General features: G+C 40.9%; 1 protein-coding gene across 6 annotated transcripts in view; it reads left to right on the forward strand.

Annotated features, from left to right (window-relative positions):
• The window catches only part of PCCA (propionyl-CoA carboxylase subunit alpha), a 387,356-nt gene that overhangs the window by 197,434 nt on the left and 164,297 nt on the right, over positions 1-25,625 (forward strand). For all 6 annotated transcript variants that reach the window (XM_077813024.1, XM_077813033.1, XM_077813018.1 and 3 more), the window contains one exon: positions 12,148-12,258. In XM_077813024.1, the coding sequence (XP_077669150.1) occupies positions 12,148-12,258 (111 nt within the window). The remainder of the gene's footprint in view (positions 1-12,147; positions 12,259-25,625) is intronic.

Raw genomic sequence — 25,625 nt, forward strand, 5'->3', positions numbered from 1 at the left:
TTTGTCTCCGGACGAACAGGTAACCCTTATGTCTCCCTCTCACCCTGATGAATTCAGGCAGTTCCAGGATCATCTCTGTAGAGTTGCTGGTGAACTACAGATTCCTTTTTGAAGAGGTTTGGGAACCCCAGCACAAACTCCTGGACATCCTCCTTCCATCTAGATCCAACAAAGTAGTGTTCCCCATTAATGAAGCTATAATGGAGCCAGCTAGGCCTGTTTGGCACATCCCTGCGACTTGAGGTCCCAGCTCCAAGAGGATGGAAAAACATGGTTATGTGCTAGCCACAGGGGCTGAATTCTTGTTTTCTCACCCCTATCCCAACTCTTTGGTGGTCCAAGCAGCTTTGAACGGGCTCGTCAGCAACCGCTTCAGTCTACTCCTGCGGCAAAGAGGTAAGCACCTACACCTATGGGAGAATGGTCTTCTTGTCATCTAGTCTCCAGTTCAGGATAGCCAACTACCAGGCACTAATGGGCCAAGTATGACTTTCTGAACTACTCCAAGTTTGCAGAGTTCACTGACAGCCTTCCACAAGAGGACAGAGTTAGTTTCCAGTTCATATGACTGTCTTTTACGTCAACAAGCACAGAAGAGTAAGATTAATCTCCCTGCGTGTAGAAACAGTCAGCTTGTGGAGCTGGTGTGTCCAAAGCCAAATCACCTGGAAGCAGTGTACCTTCCTGGAAAACACATACTTTCTAATAGTAGGAAGGATTCCGCTAGACAGTTTTACCTGGGTAGGTGGAGACCTGCCCTCCTACCCCTCTTATTGAAGTTGCCGGAAGAAGGAATCGAGGGTGCACAGGGTTGGCAGGGCCTGGCGTTATTAGCACGTGGCACCAGAAGGCACTAGAGCTAACCCAATGGACACCACTAGGGGAAAAATTTCCAGTGACTATGCTTGGGCCATGCATACACCTACACTGGAATGGAAATGTAAAACACATCTCAAAGAACAACAGTTACAGAAGGTTAGTAACTGCTTTCTTCACTTGAACCAATCGATCCACTTACCTGTGTTCTTCTGTAAACTGCACACTTCCTCTGAGGAACAGAGACTCCACGCTCTTGATGTCCAGTGGGCTGTGGCCTTTTACCAACACAGAACAAGACTAATCAGGAAGTCCCCAAGACTATTCATCACTATAACAGAAAAAATCAATGGACTAGCGATCTCCACCCAGAGGATCTCGAAATGGATCTCTTGCTGCATTTTATTCTATCAATTATCGAATTTTCCCTTGCCACGGGGTAAATGCTAGTTTCATGAGAGCACAAGCAGTGACTGTGGCATTTCTTCAGGAGGTATCCCTCCTTGATATCTGCAAAGTAGCCATGTGGGGTCCATTCACATCTTTGCAAGAGACTGTGCCCTAGTCCAAGACTCCTCTGCTGAATTGGAATGACTATCCTTTGCTCTGCCCTGCCATCTACATCCTCGCATCCTCCTCTTACTTAAGTACTGTTTGTTAATCCCCCACAGTGGGATGCAGTAGGAATCATCACTCGAAGAAGAAGAGGAGGTTACTTACCTATAACTGGAGGTTCCTTGAGATGTGTGGTCCCTGTCTGTATTTCCATCCTTGTCTTCCTTCCCTTCTGCTTTGGATCTCCTCAGATTTGTGGTGGAGAAGGAACTGGAGAGGCAGGCAGTTCAGTCTTCCCTTTATGCCCTTGGTTGGAGGCATGATGTGAGTCAGAGCACATGCATGTGTGGACCAATGGACACTACTTTCAAGTTCTCCGGCTCCAGGTGCATAGTGCAAATGTGTAACCACCCCAGTTACAGGTGAAATACAGATAGGGACCATGCATCTCAAAGAACTTCCAATTACAGGTAAGTAACTTCCTCTTGCCCAGGGTGATATGATTTTTGTTTTTTTTTAATCATTTTTCTGTGTGAGTTCATTCAAGAGCACAGTGATTATCTGGTTTCACCTACATAGTTTTTATTGGGGCATTTGGTGCACTGTATGAGGAATGCCACATGTTGTGGTAGGCATGTGTAGGACCCATGGAACTTGAAAGGTGTGTTGTGGGGTGTATTCATCATTGTAGCAGTGGAGCTATTTCTGCAGGCTTTGCATCTGTTGTTATGGCAGTGTCTGGTGCTGTTTTGAGTTTGAGAGTCCTAGTCTGTGGGGAGCTTGCTTCTGATGATGAGTTTTGCAAGGTTGGGGGGTGGTTTGAAGGCCAGAAGAGGAGGTTCAGGAAAGATTTCTTAAAGGATGCGGTCTCCATCAAGTATGGATTGTAATGTGAGGGAGATGCCCATACCTGAGCCATTTTTCTTTGGAGACAAATCTGAGGAACTATAACAGATTGAGGTGTTAATATGAGATGTTGGAACAGATTAATAAATTAAACAGTAAAAAGTCAACAGGACCAGATGGTATTCACCAAGAGTTCTGAAGAAACTCAAATATCAAGTTGCAGAATTACAAACTGAGATAGGTTACATATCGATTAAATCAGCCTCTGTAGCAGATGACAGGCAGATACCTAATGTGATGCCGATTTTAAAAACAGGCTCTAGAGGCAATCCTTGCAATTCCTAGCCAGTGAGCCTAACTTCAATACCAGGCAAATTAGTTGAAACTATAGTAAAGAACAGACTTATCAGACACATAGGTGAATTCAGTATGTTGGGGAAGGGTCAGCATGGTGTCTGTAAAGGGAAATCATGTCTCACCAATCTATTAGACTTCTTTAAGAATGTCAGCAAACATGTGGATGGGATGATCCAGTGGATACAGAGTACTTGGACTTTCAGAAAGCCTTTGACAGTTCCACGCTAAAAGCTCTTAAGCAAAGTAGGCAGTTATAGGAAAAGAGGGAAGGTCCTCTCTTGAATCAGTAACTGGTTAAAAGACAGGAAACAAAGGGTAGGAATAAATGATCAGTTTTCACAGTGGAGAGAGGTAAAAAGTGAGGTTCCTCAGGGATCTGTACTGGGACTAGTGCTGTTCAACATATTTGTAAATGATCTGGAAAAAGGGCTAAACATTGAGGTGATGAAGTTTGCAGATAATACAACATTACTCAAGATAGTTAAGTCCAAAGCTGACTGCGAAGAATTAAAGGGATCTCCGTGAACTTGGTGACTGGGCAAGTAAATGGGAGATGAAATTCAATGTTGATAAATGCAAAATAATGCACATTGGGAAACATAATCCCAACTAAACATACAAAATGATGGGGTTTTGATGATTTACTTGCTAATGATGGGCAAGTAAATGGGAGATGAAATTCAATGTTGATAAATGCAAAATAATGCACATTGGGAAACTTAATCCCAACTAAACATACAAAATGATGCAGCTCAAAAAAGAGATCTTGATAATATGCAGCAGCAGGGGAAAAAAAGCTGCTAATGTTAGGAACCATTAGGAAAGGGATAGAAAATAAGACTGAAAATATCATAATGCCACCATATAAAACCATGGTAGGCCTACACCTTGAATGCTGCATGAACTTCTGGTTAACCCATCTCAAAAAAGATCGAATTTGGAAAAGTACAGAGAAGGGCGACAAAAATGGTTAGGGTATGGAACAGCTTCCACCTGAGGAGAGATTTAGAAGATGGGGAATGCTCATCTTAGAAAAGAGATAGCTAAGTATGTATATATTAGAGGTCTATAAAATCATGAATGGTGTGGAGAAAGAGAATAAGAAAGTGTTGTTTACCCTTTCACATAACAAAAGAACCAGGAGTCACCCAATGAAAACTGGCAACAAGTTTAAAACAAACATAAGGAATACTTCACACAACTCACATTCCGCCTGTGTAACTCATTGCCAAGGCAAAAAAGTATAACAGTATTCAAAAAAGGATTAGATAAATTCATGGAGGATAGGTACATCAATGGCAGTTAACCAAAATGGTCAGAGATGCAGCCCCGTGCTCTGGGTGTCTCCAGAAAACTCCAACTGCCAGAAGCTTGGACTGGACGTATCTGGCACTGGCCACTGTAAGAAGACAGGATAGTGGGCTAGGTAGACCATTGGTCTGACCCAGTATCACCATTCTTAAGTTCTTATTATTTAATGTTACCCTGTATGGGTTCCAGTGTGGGGTGGTAGGTGACAACTGGGGGTGTGCAGTTGGAGGTTTTTTCTCTGTATTGAAGCAGAATGAATTCTTTCTTCAAGCAGGGGGTTGGACTAGATGACCTTCAGGGGTCCCTTCCAACCCTGATATTCTATGATTCTATGATTCTATGAATTCGGAGAATAACGAATGAACACTCTTCACAAAGCAGTCCCTCCACATCTGATCTTAGTTTTCATGCTCAAAGGAAACTTATAGAACACCTTCAAAAGACAAGCCTGGGAACTTAAATCCATAACTTTGCTGGACACTGAAAATCATGGTTTTAATAAAGACACTGGATTAATGGTTTATTACAACAACCTGTAACTCACTAACCCCTTTTTTTTTTTGTCCTGTGACTGCAGAGATGTGAATGGGCCACTTCACCTTGAATGGTCTCATGGAATGTGTGTTAACTACTTACGATAAATAATTTGTTTTACCTGGTATTTAGCTGTGACGCTCTGAGGGCTTGTCTGCACTGCTGTAGCGCTTCAGTGAAGACACTATCTGTACCAATGGGAGAGGTCCTCCCATCAGCATAGGAAATCCACCTTCCTGAGAGATGGTGGCTAGGTCGATGGTAGAATTTTGGCGATTAGGTCAGTTTAACTGCATTGCTCAAGGATGGGGATTTTTCACGCTCCTGAGCAACATAGTTATACCAACCCAATTTCCTAGTGTACACCAGGCTTGAGTACCTTTTCCAGAACCGAAGAAGAGATCTGTGTAGCTTGAAAGCTTTTTTTCACCAATAATAGTCTAATAAAAGATATTACCTCATCCACTTGTCTCTCTAATATCCTGGGATCAATACTGCTACAACACCACCACAAACAACAATGGACGATACAGAATTTTGCTGTCTGAAATGGAAACTGCACAACATGAAGAAAAAGGAAGTAAAACTAAATAGCGACATCTACTTCGTTAGAAAATGCAAGAAAGAAAACATCATCCTAGAGGACTCACCATCTGTAACCCTCTGACTACTACATACAATTCCAAGTATGCTGAACAGCTCTGCAGAAGGACTTCAGAAAAATTGAGTAACCATCTACTGCACCTCATATACTGCAGAAGGGACCACCTCAAACAAGAAATCATCACATAATTCTGCTCCGGGATAAACCATTGCATCCGGACCCACCATATGGACACTACACAACAACCCAACCTCGTCTATTTATCAAGATGGCCCCTAACTGGAGCAGAATTATCTGTTCTCTCCAAGGGACTGAACTTCTGCCCCATGAGAGAACCTGATTCCATACTAACTTGTGGAGAACTGGAAGAATTCTTTCACCGACTCCGCCTCAAAGAATTCTTTCACAATGATGATACCAGCCACACTACCACCTCCCCACCAACTTTTTTTTCATAAGAAAAAAGAATCATATGACTGGACAGCTAGTGGATGACACCACACACTTGATCATTACTTTGAGTGCTTCAGGAAAAAAAAAAAGATTGCGAAATCTTTAACAAACATCACATCCACCACAATCTCTCTGCGGCTGAGACAACAGCTATATAGTCCCTGAAATCTAACTACCAGATAGTGATCAAACCAGAAGACAAAAGGGATGCCATCATAGTTCTCAACAGTGATGACTACACGTCAAGCCAACTGCCAACTCTTCGACACCACCCACCAGAAAGAACTCAAAGAAAACCCACACCACAGTTCACCCTGGAATTTAAGGATATCATCAAATCCTTCCCCAAGCAACTCCAAGAGAAACTCTACAACATCATCCCCCCTCCGCCCCCAAAACCTTCTGCAGGCTTCCCAAGATACACAAACAAGGGAAACCAGGCAGATCCAGGATATCTGACTATGGCACTCTTACTGAAGGAATAGCAGAACTCACAGAAACCATCATCAAGCCACTCACCACACTAGAGGGTCAGCTTCCCTCAGGACACAGCAGTCTTTCTCCACAAACTCTGCAACCTTAGCAGTCTCCCTCAGAACACATCACGGCAACCATGGATTTCGCCTCCTTGTACGCAAATATCCCTCACAATGACGGCATTACAGCCATATCTACAAGTGAATAGACAACATTCAGATATCCCCCTCAAACACATTGCCAAACTTATACATTCCATCTCCACCCATAACCGTTTTTATGTTCAACAACACACTTTGTCCAAACCATGAGAACAGCTAGGAGTACTAGGAATCCTCCCCAGTATGCCAACCTCTTCATGGCCATCTTGACGGAGAATTTCTGGACAAATACACCACGAAACCAAAGATATATTTGAGATACATTGATATTTTCAACCTCTTGACAATGACCTAAACTGTGTCATAGACTTCTACATCTTGAACAGCTACCACCCATCCATTAAACTCTCTCAAGAACACTGCCATACCAGCATCAACTCCCTGGACACCACAGTCAGAACCCTACAGACAACAGTGTTCAAGAAACCCATAGATAATCACATTTTCCTTCAAAGATCCAGTAATCACCCAGACACACCAAGGAATCTGTTATCTACAGCCAAGTCCTCAGATATCACATAATATACTATAAGGATGACACATCTTAACAGATTTAAAACTGCCTTCACCAGACAAGGACATTCCACCAGAGAATCGCATCATGCAACGGGCCACCTAAATACCCTGTGAGAACCTATTTCAAAAAGAAACTAATCTACTTTGCATCGCACACCCCTAGTTGTCACCTACCACCCCACACTGGAATCCATATGGGGGATCATTAAACAATTACAACCCATATGTGATGGGGTCAACATCTGGAAAGATTTCTTTCCAAACACACTCTTTTGGCCTTCAGACAGCCCCGCTGCAACCACTCCAAGTGTGTCATCAGAAGGACATTCCTCATAGACCAGGACCACCAACCCAAAGCAGCACCAGGCCCTGCTATAACAGATGTAAAACCTGCAGACATCTCGACTGCTCCAGTGATCATTGTCTGAAATTGTAACTCAATGTAGTACTTGAATTTATTTATTTAGTTTTTGAAGTCCTAATGAAATGAAATGAAATGGAATACCTACTGAAGGTAACGACTTGTACAGTACAGTACTATAGTATTTTTTTCAGACTAGCATTGCTAAATTATCAGTCAATTCAAATTCTGCATAAAATGAATGTTTGTTTTAGCAATCAATAAGTATGCAAATAAAGTTCTTTCCGTTCCACTTAACACAATTAAAATTCTCAGCAAGTTAAATATATTGAATTGTTTATCTGCGGAGAGGCATGTAGGGCTCCAATTAAGTTTACATGGATAAATGCAGATTTGTGTTTGTGAATGTCAAGCTGACAGAAGCTTAATACTGTAAAAGGGCTAATCAACACTGAATATGTTTAGTGTCAGTAAATATTTATTGTGCAAATGTTGCTCATGGAACGCTAAGGCACAAAAACCAAGTTTATTTTGCTTTTTAGTGACTAAATACTGTAATTTGTATATCATCCCATCCACATCCCTTCTGTATAATTTTGCTTTGTACAAAATTATTTTTATCACTTCATCACTTTGGTGATGGTATTGGAGAAGGACGACACATGAGTTTGGCTGTAGTTTTGGGGTTTTTTTTAAACTTAATTAAAAAAGGGGTGAATTTACTGGTATTTGTGGTTTTGTTCCACGAGCATATTCCAGATAGCATGGAGTTGGACCAGGTACAGTGCAGATAGGCAGGCAGTATGCATCATCATATAACTCTGACAGTGGATTTTGGGCCTTCTGTTCCTAAACCAGGATACCAAGATTACTAATCAAACTGTGCCAGATTGTTTTGGTTTTTAATTTGCACAGGTGCTCACTAGGAAGTTGGTTCAGATCACAAAATTAATTGGACCCAAGAGATGTTATATATAGTGTTAGGTCTCCTTAAATTAAAAGCTATGGCATTGACCCAAAGAATCCTCATGCTTTTATGAGGCTGCTGTTGAGGAATATTGTCTCAAAATTAATAGATAGATAATAGATAAAGAATTAAAAGTACATCTTAAGCAGATCTTTTGTTTCATTAATACTTTACAGTGGACAATATGATAGAAAGAAGGAAAAAGAAATAAGAAAAATCTTCCTGTTGGCAACTGCTACTAAACTCTACTGTGTTTTGCCTCACAGTGCATGTCTACACTTCACTAAAATACTCACAGTTGGCCCAGGTCAGCTGACTTGGGCTCATGGGACTCAGGTTGCAGAGCTATAAAATTGCAGTGTAGTTGCTAGGGCTGGGGCCTGGGCTCTAAGACCCCACAAGGGGGAGTGTCCCAGAGCCTCAGCTCCAGTCTGAACCCAAATGTCTACACTGCAGTTTTATAGCCCTGCAGCCCACGCCTTGCAAGACTGAGTCAGCTGACATGACCCAGCCATGGGTGTTTTATTGCAGTGTAGACAAGAGGTCAGGGAGGGAAACAACAAAGCTGTGATTATGATCCTTATTTATACTGGCAACCCTCTTAACAATATGAATGAGAGGTAGAGAAATAAAAGCTTGTTTTATGAAGGAAACAAAATGAAACTGAATTTTAGTGATTTTTATCTCATGGTTTTCTGGATTACAAAATGTGATTTATTTTATTTTATTTTTAAGTCCGAGGCTGATGGCAGGATTAGTCAATTGCAGAATGGCTATAATATAGTTCAGTTTAGTTTCTAACTTTGCATGAAATAAGCTGTGCCTGTTGGCCTCTGTTTGATCCTGTGAGAGTGGGGGCTAATGTCTGGCCAGTGTTTGGGAAGCAGCAGGTAGTCAGGAGCAAGCTGTTCTAGGGGTCCACGTTTCTGTAGCATGGCAGTTATTCACACACAGATGGAGACCTTATGAACTTTGACAGAGGTCATGCTAAATTGCAAATCTAAAACTTCTAGACTTCTGAAGACTTAGGGTGGCACATTATTATTTTTTCAGTCTGTGATCAGGAACATCATTGAAGCTGTAAACTCACTTTTAAGGAGTAGATCAACCATCCATCCATTGTTTAAACAAGTGATCTTGGGAACAGATACAGTCTTTCATGGTACTTTGAAAGGAAATTATTGCATATTAAAATGCTAATTTACATATGTAGAACACACTTCTTATATTGCTTCTGAAACACCTAGGCTTGCCGGCTTTTATTGAACTTGTAGAAGGACTTTTAGAGCTGAAAGCACTGCAGAAGCCTCTGATTTTTTTTTTTTCCTGTTACACATGGTTTGGAATGAATTAAGATACTCATGGTGGTTTTTGATTTCAGGTCTTTTGGGGCAATCAATTGAGACACCAAGATCTCTGTCATCTGTCATCAGCCATCATCTCAACAGGGATCTTATAGCGGTTTAGGAAAGAAAAACATGAGATGATATGGTTTCACATTGTAACATATTACCTTTTGCATTCAATCAAAGTCAGAGAACACTGAAGGGCTACTCTGTTGTGTTTTAAATTACAATTCTAAAGCTGCTCTTGAAAATGTCATATTTTAATTTACCACAGTTTCTAGTCAAGTGGGAAAATTAGGGGAAAAGTCAATAGTTAGTCTTATGCTTGGATAGCTCTGCTCTGTAGTATCCAAAATATAGATTATATTTGTTCCCAAGTTACATTCATTTATCTTCTGCCACAGTTCTATGTTTTTACTAAATTGTTTGTTGGAGGTATAAAGAATGGAATGTTATATGTATGTAAACATCCAAGGAGCTTGGATGACCTAATCACCCAGGTGGCTTAGAAACTCATCTTCTTTTAATCACATGGTCAAATTCTCAGAACTGAACTAGATGTATGGTGCTGGTTAATGGCTCATGAACTAGTCTTTAGAGCTACAACATTGTTTCATAAGGCTGAAGTCAGATTCCATGTGTTGAAAGTGTTTTCAGTATCGGCCACACAGAGAGCTAGAAAATTCACACCGGCAGAAGACTGTAGGGGGAAAATGTTTTTTAAAAGTGTGCGAACTGGGTTATGCATAAGATAACAAGAATGTTATTCATGTTTCTAAAGCTGGAGAAGGAAAAAAGCGGGGGGGAGTGCATTTTAAAAAAACATTCACTGTATTGCTGAGGTGGTATCTCCATTTCAGAAAAAAGAGAATGTAAATAATTCATTAGATCTGCAGTTGTGAAGTTTGACTATATTTACCTATTCTGGTGCAAATAGTACAGCAATTTCATATTTTATTTTTAATTATGTTTATCAGAAAGACCAGTTAAGCAGTCTTCAGGGTTGATGTGCAGTTTCTACTGATCCCTGAAAATGTACCTGTGAAGTGACAATCTCTAAAATACAAAGCTAGGAAGCTTTCCTCTGAATGTTAGAACTCTTAATGAAAGTGCTCACCCCAGTTAATATTATATGGGTTATGCTCTTCATATAATTACATAACTCTAATAACGGTATTAACTTCCAAGAAATGCCGTTGTTTACTGTGGGACACTGTTCTCTAGCCAGGTCTTTGTTATGCTCATGATGGCTCTTGGAAACCTTTTGCTGAAAATCTTTCCCTAAATTTAAAGAAAGAGTAAGGATAGTGATCTTTGATGGAGATTACTTGTTCTCTGGATACACCTAAATTATCCTTTCCAGAGATGGCTCTCAGAAGAGAAAACTTTTTAACTTTAGAAATGGCTGAATTGCATCAATAGCAGATATAAGCAGTTTCACCAGAAAGGATGCTTTATTCTTGCTACCTCCATCCCCTCCATTCACCACTACAAAGTCGTCACCTTCCACAAACATTTCAATGAAATTACATAGACTTAACGGTGTGTTGTGCTATTTATATAGTCAATATAGTTGCGTGAAAGAAATTTTAAATATTTCTAGCAAAGTGGAGTTGAATGTAAGTTTGTTTTCCTAGAGGTTGTGGATATGAGAGATTTTTGCTTAAATGAGAAAATAAACGATTAGTTTACTCTGTCTTTCACTCTGTCTCTCTGTGGTAGATACTCCTCCAGTACATGGAGTTTATTGCAGAATGTTTTTGAGGGAGCACTGTATTAAAATACAACTTGCATGTTTTTGAGCTATATTGTTGTGGGAGACTGTCAGAAGCAACAGAGAGCGTGGTTGTTTGGAGGATTTTTAGTGGGGAATGTAGGAGTTCAATTCCCCCCCGGATCTTGGCCTTCTCTGTCTCCTAGCAGTCAAAAGCTCCACTTCTTTGCTGGCACATTGTCCCCCAAAAGCAGTAAAGTGGAGAAAAAAGACAAAATAAAAGAAAAGGTGGGAGAAGAAAGAGACAGAAAAGGATAAGCAGAAGGGAAAATGCAAAAACCAAGAACCAATATTTTACCTTTTGTGGCCATTATTGACATGTAATGCAGATGGGGAGAGGCACAGGGGAGTGGAAAATCTTGATTAGAGATTTGGCTGGGCAAGGTTGAGTAAGAGGATATGAAGATTGTATTCTAGAGAGGATGGTGTGCAAGCATGAAGAAAGCACAGATAACTCTCAATTTTTTGTAAGATCTATCGATAACCTTCATGAATTATAAATGACAGAATGTTATAAAATCTTATATAAATGCTTCAAACTCAATTGAGAGACAAGCTAGGTGAGGTAAAATCTTTTAATGAACCAGTGTTTTCATTGCTATGTACATAACTTTCCCAACAGGATGTCTCTAAAAGAATGTCACGGTGGGTGTGGTTAATGGGAAATGCTGAGCTTGTGGGTATGACACTGATACTCTGATGGGACTTCACTGAGCTCTCTTTAGGTCCTGCCTATATCTGCTTGGACTAAAGCAAAAACCTTATGGTCACTTTTTGCCCTTATTGACTTCATTAGGTTTTGGATCAGAGTCTGTCAGGAGAGGTGAGAATTGCAAAGATTTATGTCTTAATTAAACTGAATCGTCCAGAAATAGCCAGTGTCTGAGTGCTAGGTGGACCACCCTCCCCCCCCAAAAGATTCTGTCAGTGCCATGGTTGCCAAATTAGTTGACTGGAATTCAGTCTGAGGGGAAAAAGCAGCCCCCTGAATCTGTTTTGTTTTCTTTGTTTCTCGGTATTGCTTGTGATTAACACATTCATCTGATTTGACTCAATGTTTTATTTATAGGTGTGACTCACAATATAGCTTTACTGCGAGAAGTGATAACCCATCCACGCTTTGTTCAGGGAGATGTCAGCACTAAATTTCTTCCTGATGTGTATCCTGATGGCTTTAAAGGTTTGTTCTCCCTTAAAATATTTTTGTGTGTGAAAGAGTATCTTCATTACTACAATTTCTGTTTACTTCTAGAGTGGATTGTTCTCTAATCAGGTTTTCAATTTTTAAATGAAATCATTATCTACAAAATGTTTTGGAATTTTTAATAGGTTGCAAAATTGGAATTATTTTTCTTGAACTTCAGAAAGACATCTTTGGCTACAAATTGAAAATAAAAAAAAGTCAAATAATGGGCAGGAAATACATATATTTCACATAATCTGATACAGAAAATGCAACAATAAACATCCTGCTGAATATGGGCATAATCACAGGAGGTGCTTAGTACTCATAACTCCTATTGACATATGGGTGGTCAGTGGGAGTCTGAGGGCTCTAAGGCCTTGCAACAGACACCATATCAGATTGGGCCCTGTGATACCATGGAAAATACACACTCAGTTATCATTGTTAATATTAAATTCATAAGTAATACACATTAGGGGAAATATTTTCTTTGTATTTATATAATCTGTTGCAAATGTAGTTGTTTTATTGAGAAATTAAACCTGTCAGGCACTTTGTTTGGTTTTTTGCCACGAGTTCTTATTTTTGGGACCCTTTGTCCTAGCTGTCTAATTTAGTGATTATGCACATATACGTTCCATAGCAGATGGATCTAGACTCCCTCAGAACAGACCAAGGCCAATAAGGCCTGTAACAAAGAGGAAGCAATTTAGATTTCACCTGTACTATAGATCCTCTTTCCAGTAGTGATCACAAGGCTTTACCAAAAGAAGGTCTAGACCTCCCTGAAGTGGCCAGTTGGCTTTGTCCACAGGCCCTTCTCACAAACAAGTTCGACCTCCAAGCACTCATGTTGAGTGATAGAGGACAGCACATCTATTCCTATCCATTGGAAGATGCCTGTCTCTCTTTCTCTGTGTTTGGAAAGAGATCAAGTCAAACAAGTAAGTGCTCTGCACAGTGAAGGAGGGATATGTTATCCAGTTCATCTCTCTCTTCTGAGTCTTCTTCCACCGCCCCCCCCCCCCACACCTTTCACACACACACACCCCAGTCCCTTTTCAGGGACCCTTCTCATGAGACCGTTTTGTTTCAAGAAATAGTCTCTTCTGGAATTGGAAGCGACAGAGGGAAATCCCTTACCAACACAGAGGGAAAGTTATCTGTTCATGGTATTTCCTGGTCTCAAAGTTTTCTGATGTCCTTCATCCCATTCTATATCTAAGAAAGCTGAACTGCATCATCAAGAAAGCAAAGTTCAGGATGGTCCCCCTCGCTTCTTCCTTGGGGATTAGAGATTGGCATGGGGCCTTAGATTTACAGGATGCTTACATGTGGCAAAACCTCTCGGCTACAAGAAATTATTTTGATTCATAGCAAGCAACAGCCATTATTGGCATATGGTGCTCCCTTTTGGGCTTTCGTCAGCTCCGAGGGTCTTCACCAAGTGCATCTCAGTGGTGGCAGCCCACATATAATATTTAGGCATTCAGATATTTCCTTATCTGAATGATTGGCTAGTTTACAGTACATCAGGTAACCTCCAAATCCAAAACAGCATGAGTGTCATCAGGCAGCTGTTCTCTCATCTGACCCTGCAACTAAAGTTGGACAGATCAAAGTTATAACCAACACTACACAAAACCTTTATCAATGCAGACGTCAATGCCATGACTGCCATGGCTTACCTTCCGATGGAAAGATTTTATCCTGTAGCCTTTCTGTCCAAAAGTCTCAAGTGCAACTCAGTGAGAACAGTGCATGCCTGTCTACATCTCCTGGGCCATGTGGCCTTTTGCATGTACGTAACTTTTCTTCATGACAGACTTCACAATCACTGTCTGCCGGCCTGGCTCCATTCAATATATCGTGTTACTATGCCTCCTCTGGACATGCAGACTCCATGTTTGCGCCAGTCTCTGGACTGGTGGTTGGATCTGTGCAATGTGTGCAGAGGGGTTCCCTTTCTGTCCCCAGTTTTGAATATGACCCTGGTAACAGATGTCTACCAAGGATTGGGGACCCAACTCAGTCAACTTCAGGCACAAGGTCTTTGGTCACCCCAGGAGTTCTCTCCACATAAATTTCTGGAGTGCAGAGCTATTTGTTGGGCTTGCAAGATGTTTATGTCTGCTATCAAGAACCATGTGATACAAGTTCTTACAGAGACCACCAGTGCCATGTTTTATCTGAACAGGCAGAGAGGTGCAAGATCATCTCAGCTATGCAAGGAAGTCATCCGCTTGTGGAAGTATGTATAAGAAACAATGTCTTCCTCAAGGAATTCCACATTCCAGGAGTGAGGAACACAATTGCAGACACCCTCAGCTGGGATTTCATAGACCAACACAAGTGGTCAATCAGAACTAACATCCTCCAAATCTTTCATCAGTGGGGGGGGTACCCACTGATAGACTTGTTTGCTACCAACCTGAACTACTAGTGCAAGAGATTTTGCTCCATGGTTGGGGGCAGCTGGGGTTCCATTGCAGATGCCTTTCTTCTCCCCTGGTTCAGTCATCTCCTATATGCATTCCCTCCAGTTCCTCCAATTCTAAGGAAACTGAAAAGAAACCAAGCAACTTGAATCCTAGTGGCACCAGCCTGGCCAAAGCTCTACTGGTTCGTGGATCTACGTTGGTTTTCCATCACATCTCCAGTGATGCCCTAGTCCACTCATGCCTCAACTTGGCCCTCGTCAAGGATCATCTATCTCCAAACCAGGGCAGGTCCCTGCATTCCAGTCTCCAATCTTTCCACCTCATGGCATGGATGATCTCTGGTTGAATATTCATGAGAGATGCTCAAGCCATTTTGGTGAACAGCAGGCACTACGTGCACTAGTTACATATATGCGCTAGAGCTACAGATGCTGCAAACTGGAAAAGATTTTCAATTTGGGCAGTCTCAACACAGAGGTCAAAAATGTACTTGACTGTTTTGTTACCCCTGAAATCATCTGGCCTTTCAGTTAGTTGCGTGAGAGTTTACCTGGCTTCCATATCAGCTCTGCATCCTCCAGGGGATGGATTTTCCATCTTCTCTTACCCTCTGGTTTCCAGATTTCTGAAGGGTTTTGTCAGCATCTACCCACCTGTGTCTGACCCAATACCTTTATGGATCCTTAACGTAGTCTACTCTAGACTAATAGGTTCTCCCTATGGCAACAACATTGTTATCTTTGTTGTTTAGGAAGACAGCGTTTCTGGTGGCAGTCACTTCTGCAAGGAGGGTTCAAGCTCTTTTAGCTAGTCCTTCTTTCACAGTCTTTCAAAAGTTTGTATTAGGCCACACCCTAAGATTATGCCGAAGATAGTATCAGCTTTCCACCTGAATCAAACTATTAATCTTCCGTGTGTGTTTCCTGAAACCTCACTCTTCCAAAGCTGAAAGGAAACTCCACATTTTAGACTTTTGTAGGGCATTGACATGCTCTGTGGATCGTACTAAATCCTTTAGACCCTCTCCCAGGGTTTTTATTGCCTATGCTGAGAGTTAGAGGTCAACCAGTAACAGCTCAGTCCATTTCTCATTGGATTTCTGATTGCATTAAAGTGGTTCTATGACCTTGATAAAGTCTCCCTCCATCAAGCCCAGTCTACCAGAGCACCGTCCAGTCCACGTCATCAGCTATTCTGAGCGACACCCCTATAGTGATCACCGCTCCACTTACCACACAGTGCTTAATTGTAGCTGTAGTGAAAACAAGAATAAGTTTATCAAAGAACAGAGACTCAAATGATAGTAAGTAAAAAAATATTGGAAACAAATGGTTGCATACAAAACAAACCTTAGCACAGTTGTGTTCAGCCCCATTCACAAAAGTGAGAATCTGTGTGTATGCTCCTTTGTAGGATTGGGACATACAAAATTCAGATTACACAATTAAAATGTATTATCATATTTTTTCTATTTAATTTTATTGTAAAATGAGTGTCTTTTCACTGACCTCATTGGGTCAGGTCCTGAGTGTTTTTTCCTCCAAAAACTAATTTCTGTAAAATGTGTAAGAATCTAAATAAAATAATTAAGTAAATAAAAACTGATTTCAGTCTCAGGTTTCCATAGGTTTATTATAAACTAAAGTTAACATCTTTTTAAATTGAGATATATCTTGACAACTTTTCTATTAACCTACATTGCCCACTTTAAATTAAATCTTTGCTTTAACTGGCATAAACAATAGTTTTTATAGTTATTTTTAAACATGTCTCTTCACCCTGTCTAAATTAATTTTCACCAATACAAAAATGCTTGCTTAGTTTGTTTTAGGCATTTTTCTTAAAAAAGTTACTACTCTAATTTAAACTCTGTCAGGCATTCTCCGACTGGGAATACTACTACTTTGCTGCTCCTCACACTGTTTAGTCTAGATAGAACATCAGGGTTTAGCAATGGCATGGCACTAGATTGTCTCCATCACCACAGTGACTGAGCACCTTCCAGTCTTTAATGCATTGTGGCACCTCATGAGGTAGGGGTGTCACATTATACAGATGAGGAACTGAGGTACAGAGAGACTAAAGTCACTCAAGGTCCCAGAAGAGAATTGAACCACGGTCTCCTGAATTTCACTATAACATCCTGTCCAGTGGACCATCCTCCCTCTTTTCAACGCCCTCTCATAGCTGACCCAAAAGTGTGGCTTTGTCCCTAACCCTAAATATTGTGTTTATCTAATGTTGGGGGAATTTTCTTTAAGTTCCACACTTCCACCAGTAGAGTCTCTCTTACTCTACTGATAATGTAGAAGAGGGCTCCTATGAAGACAGGAAGTGGGGCATATGTGCGGGTGTTGCAGAAGCCATGCTAAAACGTATGAGACAGTGGGTAGGGGATCTTTCATTTTTCCCACCCCAGTAGTACCTAGTTTTGGGTTTTGGACTCCATATTGGATAGCATGGTGGTTTTAAGGGCATTCCTAACACAGTTCCCTCTCTCTTCCTCTCTGTAATTTCTGTAATGAATGTGATGAAAGAGGGTTGCATGTTGCTCATATTGAGTGTCTGAGGGAAAGACTCATAGATGTATTGCATTTGGGATGCTACAGGAAAGGGCTAAGGGGCTCTTTAGAAGTGTGTGAAAGACTTGAATGATTTTTTGCCATTGCTTTTATTAAACAAAGAAGAGGAACCATCTGACCACTTTTTATGATGGAGGAGGGAGGACAGTTGCTATTACCTAGGCCCAAAACTCTGCTCACTTTCCCGCCCATTAGCACTGATTCTTCCTGTCCATTTTAGGAAATAGCCAAACCCTACAGACTTCCTTTACACTCCTAAGGTATTCCAGGTGGCCTCCTTTCCTCCTTGGGATCTAGGTTAGAACTTTATGGCCTTTCAGGAGACCCCCTTGCTCTTCAGAATGGCTGAGGAGTCTTCTTTTTGAACATCAGAAAGGGACCTGTCCAGCACCAAAAGGTCATAGAATCATAGAATATCAGGGTTGGAAGGGACCTCAGGAGGTCATCTAGTCCAACCCCCTGCTCAAAGCAGGACCAATCCCCAATTAAATCATCCCAGCCAGGGCTTTGTCAAGCCTGACCTTAAAAACTTCTAAGGAAGGAGATTCCACCACCTCCCTAGGTAACGCATTCCAGTGTTTCACCACCCTCCTAGTGAAAAAGTTTTTCCTAATATCCAACCTAAACCTCACCACTGCAACTTGAGACCATTACTCCTTGTTCTGTCATCAGCTACCACTGAGAACAGTCTAGATCCATCCTCTTTGGAACCCCCTTTCAGGTAGTTGAAAGCAGCTATCAAATCCCCCCTCATTGTTCTCTTCTGTAGACTAAACATCGCCAGTTCCCTCAGCCTCTCCTCATAAGTCATGTGTTCCAGTCCCCTAATCATTTTTGTTGCCCTCCACTGGACTCTCTCCAATTTTTCCACATCCTTGTAGTGTGGGGCCCAAAACTGGACACAGTACTCCAGATGAGGCCTCACCAATGTGGAATAGAGGGGAACGATCACGTCCCTCGATCTGCTGGCAATTCCCCTACTTATACATCCCAAAATGCCATTGGCCTTCTTGGCAACAAGGGCACACTGTTTACTCATATCCAGCTTCTCGTCCACTGTAACCCGTAGGTCCTTTTCTGCAGAACTGCTGCCTAGCCATTCGGTCCCTAGTCTGTAGCGGTGCGTTGGATTCTTCTGTCCTAAGTGCAGGATTCTGCACTTGTCCTTGTTGAACCTCATCAGATTTCTTTTGGCCCAATCCTCCAATTTGTCTAGGTCCCTCTGTATCCTATCCCTACCCTCCAGCATATCTACCTCTCCTCCCAGTTTAGTGTCATCTGCAAACTTGCTGAGGGTGCAATCCACACCATCCTCCAGATCATTTATGAAGATATTGAACAAAACCAGCCCCAGGACCGGCCCTTGGGGCACTCCACTTGATACCGGCTGCCAACTAGACATGGAGCCATTGATCACTACCCGTTGAGCCCGACAATCTAGCCAGCTTTCTATCTACCTTATAGTCTATTCATCCAGCCCATACTTTAACTTGCTAGCAAGAATACTGGGAAGCAAGGAAGAAACGAAAGCAGCAGAATACGGACCCTGGACTTCAGAAAAGCAGACTTTGACTCCCTCAGGGAACTGATGGGCAAGATCCCCTGGGAGAAAAGATACTGCTCTCTTCCTTTCTCCATATGCATTCTGAATAACTCAGAATCACACCTGCAGGCACCAGTACTGGTCTACAACTCACCATGATCACAGGAGAGAAGTAGAACCCACACACTTCAATGACAAATTTGAGTCTTTCAGGAATTAGTGTCCTCGATAATGTCAAACTTCCTGGCTCAGATGAGTTGGTGTTTGACATTTATGCCAGCCAACCCTCAATTAATTTTTTTTATAAAACAAACATGAAGTTAGCATCCATTTATATTAATCTAAATTTAAATTATGCATTATACTTTCCATCTCATTAATTTTGTATTTAATTTTTGTTCACCCTGAATAGAAAATCACTATGCTAGTATTAAATAATGAGAGTGGGCACAAAACCGGTTGGGTGTGTGGTGTGGTGTTTTTTGTTATTAGTAGGAAATTTTTTAATGACAAAATGCAAATGAGATGGAAAGAATGACCTTTTATGTAATTTAATTTGATTTAATTTGAAGCTGGTTATGTAAAGTAGCTGTAAGAACTTTTTTTGACTGAGCTTGGGGGATACTGGGCTAATATTGATTTAAACAATCATAACATCAGAGAAATTAGAGGAAAAATACCTCTTCTCCAATTTTTCTCCTGAAACAGGATTCTGCTATTTACTTGTAATAGTTGAGTGCAGGCTAGTTTTAAATAACTCAAGCAGCAGAGCTTTCACCACTTTTGCTATGGCTTTTATTTTTATTTTAAAAATTAAAACATAAAAGACTATCTTGTATGTCCTTCTTCTATGGTTTGTGGGCCAACAACCTTAACAATCGGTGCTATGGCTTCACATAGGAGGAAAATCTGTCAAGGGCCCAGAGAATGTGCTGTGCCAAGAGAGCAAGGCAGAGCTATGTATGTTGTGCCTAAGCTGCTTCTGCCCCTAGAGAAATCATTTGGGCAGTTGTGGCCCCTCTACGCCACGGCAATGGCATAAAGAAACTGTAGTGAGAGCTGGAATCTAGTGCAGGTTGTACACTGGCATGGGACCTGAAGAACAGCAGATGCCATGGGGGAGGACCATACCTAACCTGGAGTCGGAGTTTTAAGAAGGTGCAGAACTGAAAAGTTTACTGTGTACCATTTTTCATGAGATTTGCCTTATGACAGCCAGTTCATTGTGAGCAGCTGCACTGCCTTTATTTCATTAACTTTACATGGTGCACCAAAGTGGTGGTCTCAGAATTGTTGTACTTTTGGTTGGCAGAGGAAAATGAATCTCTTTTCTTATAGAGCTAGTTTATGTATTCTCTAAAGGGTATGGGAAATCTGGCCAACCTGAGTGCTGCTAAATGCTCTCTTCCTTCAACAGTTAACACTCCTTAACATATCAACTACTTATTTTCACAGCAGTTAATGAAATTTTGTAGCGCGCATTGTATAACACAACTTATTAATGATTCTGGGGATGCAGAAACATTCAGTGGGTTGAATAAAGATAAACTAGGAGCTGACTGCCTTTTTATGGTAGGTGTCAAACATGTATGTAGTCCAGGCATCTACAATGTGCTGCAGCCAGGGTATTTTAGGGAGGTTGTAGCTTCTCTTTGAAATTCAGGAGCCACTGCTTCTCAAGTGGCTACTTTTCAAAGAGAAACTGTTTTTCTTCCTGTCCAGGCACCCCCATGAAAAGTGCTTCAGAGGTGACTGCTGCTTTTCAGATCTCACTGTTGCATGACTAATGCTAAGGGCTGGATTGTGATACTGTTACTCACGTTGAATATTATTTTACAATTAAATCAATGAGGGGTATATGTGGGGTAAAGTAGTATTCAGCTTAAATAAGGGTCTCGCTACATGGTCCCAGTTTAGCATCCTAAGTGGAAGTTAAACTTTAAAAAGCAGCTTACCTGTGCACAGAGCACACTAGCAAAATAAGAGCGGGAGGGTCAGGAATAATGGAGTTTAGAACAGTAATAATGAAAATAATGCCAGAAAATTCTGAACAACTTTATAAAATAATTTAAATACGAGGGAAAATGGGTTTTCACTATCCTGTGCTTGAAATTGAGAGAGGTCACATGTGGACAGGTCATACTCTTATTTCTCACCATTGCTGATTTGCAGAAAGGAAAACAATATTAAATAAGGCAGAAAAAGCTGACAAAGAGTTGGTGTTTTAGCAAGTTTTTTTTAAGGAGGCATGCAGTTTCCTCCCCTTCCCCCCCTGACCTATCTGAGTACTGTTATTATATTTTGCCTTTGATTTATTTCCCCCATTTCTCCCTGATTTCCATAATGATATGTTTGCACTATTGTTATAGCCATATTGGCCCTGGATTTTAGCGAGGCAAGGTGGGTGAGCTCTGTGTAGCTTAAAGCTTCTCTCTTTCACCAACAGAAGTTGGTCCAATAAAAGATACTAGACTTTACCGTTACAGAGACAAGGGGAGTGTATGCTTACTGTATGGTCTAAATCTTGCAGCTGGATCCATGTGGAGAGAGCAGGGCTATCCAGTTTTAGTGTTGGTTCTCATGTTAGTGAGATGATCTAATGATGACATGCGTGACCTTGCCTTTGTGGTAGATGTAAATACTTAGGTCTATGTCAAAAGACCAATCAGAACTTGACTTTAGACAATGAGTTCCAACAGTAACTTAATAAGGCCCTTCATTATGTGGTCATACAAAACTGTACCATCTCATACTATTTGGCAAATAACATAGTACAAACTATTGTATGTAGCAACTGTGGATTTTTTCTGTAATATATTTTTCAAATGTATAGCTACATGAAAAATATGTTCTTTCAGTTTATAGTGACTTGATTAACTCCATAAATGTTGTGTGAACATTTAATGAAAGACCCTTTTGTCATGAAGAAGGACTATGCTATCTTAAGTAGAGTCTTACATTTCCTGAATTAAAGGGGAACCATAACTTTGAATATCTTGACTTTTCAGCAGTTAACCTCTCAAACCTTGACATTGTATTAAAGCAGTTTTTTCTTAGATAATAAAAATAAACACTGACTATACAGTATATCAAAAGTAACCTTAAATAGAATGTCGTAAGTATATTTCCAAGGCTATGCTTCAATAAGATTTGTATCTAATTAAGTCATTTTATCATTCATTTATCATTTTGTTTAATGTTCTGCTCCACTCATATGTTGTTTCATATATAATCAGTGTATGCTAAATAGATTTAAATTATAGGATTATAGATGTATAAGAATGGCAAGTATTCAGGAGTGATGAGTGTGTATTAAGGATGTAGGCATGGCAAGAATGCAAGGCCCACAGGCTGAGACCTTTAAGATTTTAGCTTAGCCATACTAGGCCATAGGTTTAAGAACGCTTAACGTGAGCGGGTGATCTAGGAACAATCCTGTGCCAGCAAGGCCACAAGATTACTGTAAAAGATGTGCCAGAAGGTGATGGTACAAAACCCTAGATTGCAATAGGCTTGTTGTCCAAGATCACGAGACATCTGATTGTCACATCATGGAATGTCCTGTCCTGACGCAGGTTACATGTTGTGCATAGATGCTAATGAGAATAAGAGGAACTAAGAAACAATCTATGAAAAATGGAGCACTCCAATATTCCTGGGGTATGGAAGTACGGATAAGGAAAAGAATGTTGAAACCCTCATGCATATGCATAAGGTAGTAGGTGTGGTCAAAACAACAATATAAAAGAGGTTTTCTGTTTGGGTAAAAGTTGGAAGACCCCAAGGGACGACCCAACAGGAAACCCCAGCAGGAACCATCCCTCTCTTGATGATTCTTAGTTGAGAGGTCCATCGGACCCTAGAATATCTTTGAGGATGTTAGTATGACTACAGTCTGAGTCATTGCATGGGTTTTTTTGTAGGATTTATAGATGCATGGGAAATTGTAACTTTACTTATTGCTTTAATAAAACTTTTAGTACTCATAAGATTTTTTCCTTGTGGTTGCATCTGTGGTCACTATCCTTAGTCTTCATGTGCTCCTGGAGCCTCCAAATTCGAGAAAAGCCCCAGAGATGATTTTTCATTCAGTTGAGCTTGAACCTGTAGCAACAGGAGCCGAACCCATGGTAGTTTAATACGGAATTACTAAATTCAGTTTAAATAAAAACGGCTGCAGATGGCACCTTTGTAGCAAAACACAGAAAGCTAATTTTGATACGCTTTTAACAGTTTCTATTATCTTTTAGGCCTGGGCTACACTTTAAATGTAGGTCGACATGGTTACATTGTCAGGGATATGAAAGATTCAGACCTTGGCGCAACGTAGCTATGCCAATAGAGTTTTCATAGTGTAAATATGACCTTAGACTTAAGAACCACTCTCAGTGGGCGCCCCAGTAATGCTTGGTTTTCTGTTTGTTTAAATTATACCACAACAAATGCAAACAGTGACTAATAAAGAGAGCAGATAAACATATATTTTCTATGTTTTTAACGGTGAAGAGATGTATGTACCTCTTATTATTATGTTCAGCTGTTTCAAGATATTGACTCTCGTTCACTGTTTGGAGTTTGATTTTTATTGAAGGTTGAGGAAGAAAATAGTTCTTGCAACCTGGCAAGTGCAAAAGCAGTTATTGATTTCATCCCAGATAAAGGTCATACAATAAAACCTGCAAATTGGGATCTTTATAGTTTTTCTTTGTTCTTATATACAAGTTGATGCTATTTGTATTCCTGGGAGCATGTTCTCCCACATACTGGCACACGTGAATTTGGTTACACATACTTGTCATGAGTTTTTAGGACAGAGGGGGAAAAGGTCTATTTTTCAGCATATAAGGAACTCTGCTTTTTATTGGGTCAAGGCATGTAATCAGACTATTATTTTTGAGCACTATCTATTTAAAAAATAAAACAAAATCTCAAAACAAAAGTGATAAAATTTTAACACTTGGGGTATAGAGAGCTGGAAGCTTACTTTGTTATGCATAATAGTCAGACCAGTTTATTCATGAAGTTTTGGAATCATATATGTCCAATGGTGTCCACAACGGCATGCATGGTGCCTCCCTTTGGCAGCGATGAGAAACAGCGGTCCTGGCTGCCCTGCTGTCCACTTAGGTTTGGCCCTGCTGGCCCTCCATCATGATGGGGAGGCAGTGGGGCCAAAATTGAGTGAATGGTGTGGCGACCTGGTGTGACATCCCCTCTACCTGTGTGTACCAGATCACAATGCCATTCACTCAGTTTTGAACCCACTGCCCTCTTGTCATGACAGAGAGCTGGCAGGGACAAATTTGAGTGGACAGTGAGGTGGACAGTGCTGACCCATCTCACCACTGCCATGGGGGTAGCTTCTGCACCAGGGTTTCCCACTGGGAGACTGCCTGGCTTGGCCCACTTCCGATAGCCCATGTCCCCTCTCTGGGGTAGGGAGTGACACTGCACCTGGATGGGCTGGACTGGACTGAAAGATGGGCTGAGCATGGCGCAGACTCAGCAGGTAGGGTGAAGGGGCCAGTGGCTGCAACAGGGATGGCTCCACAGGGATTGACATTGCGTACCAACTCAAACATTTCTGGGGTGTCCCTGTATATGTCCCTAAAATACACACAAGTTCAGAGTTCCATGTTTTTCATTTTGCCTTCACACGGTTTCCACATGGCAAGAGAAAGCTCAAGGTTTTTCTCTTCAGAAGTTGTGTTTGTCCATGCATTCATTAAAGTGCATGTGATTTCCATTTTGAGGCAGAAGGAAGCAATAATAAACAGTGAGCGAAGCAAGTTACAGTAATCTGTAGCCTGAATATTTTAATAAATGCTAAATTTAAAAAATGGGTGCAGACCTGTATGTTTTTGTCATTCTTTGTTATCTTTAAATTTTTATTCTTTGGTTTGTGACCGTCAATGTGAGGGCATTTAGCACCAATCTAACTGGATACTGTTGCTGCTCTGTGGATTCCAAGCAGCATGTTCCATGTTCTCTTTTTGCAAGAGGTGCCAACTCCAATGATTGTATATGCTCCTCAAATTGACAGAGGATATACTTATTTGGAAACCATGCTACTGCACAATTTATAGTAAACCCTGCTGCAGTAATTTTCAAAGATATATTTTATAGATTTTTCCCAAGAATCCTACTAATTTTACTTTATGATAGTCATGGAAATTAGCATGCATTAATAATGATCACAAGTAGAATGTGAATAAACATGGAGGACCCTTTGAAGGGTCTTTTGGTGATCTCTGAATGGTGTTTGCGACCCTGCTGCACTTGTAGGTAGAGGCTCTGCTTGAGGCAGAGACAGAGAGCAGTGTAGAGCTTCTGCAGAAGGCCATCACTGTGATGAGGTGCAACAAGGCTGTGTGACCTGCCCCAGGACACCAAATGACCACCTGAGAGAACTTGTCTCAGGTGAGACATCTTCGGTGGTGGAATTGGGGCACCAGGTAAGTAATGGTGCCTCACGTGAGGGATTGCAAGACTGGGCCTTTATTATTGCTAACGTAATATAACCATGAAGCATTTTTGTTTGTCCCACTGTATTAGTCTCTATGTAATAGCTAATTCAAATAAAATGAATGAAGCCTTGTTCTTTTTTTCAACTAGTTTGAGTTGGTGGCACTTTTCTGGGGCACAGATATATTTGACAGGAAAAGTGGTAATCGCTTTTGTGTTCTGAAAACAAGGTGTTCCTTCTTGACCATGTAGCATGGCGTAGTTTGTTCCTTACCACTATATCTCTAAGACCCACCTTTGTCTGTCTTCCTTCCTTCCAACTACAGCTCT

The sequence above is a fragment of the Eretmochelys imbricata genome, chromosome 1, assembly GCF_965152235.1.
Source record: "Eretmochelys imbricata isolate rEreImb1 chromosome 1, rEreImb1.hap1, whole genome shotgun sequence".
Lineage (NCBI taxonomy): Eukaryota > Metazoa > Chordata > Testudines > Cheloniidae > Eretmochelys > Eretmochelys imbricata.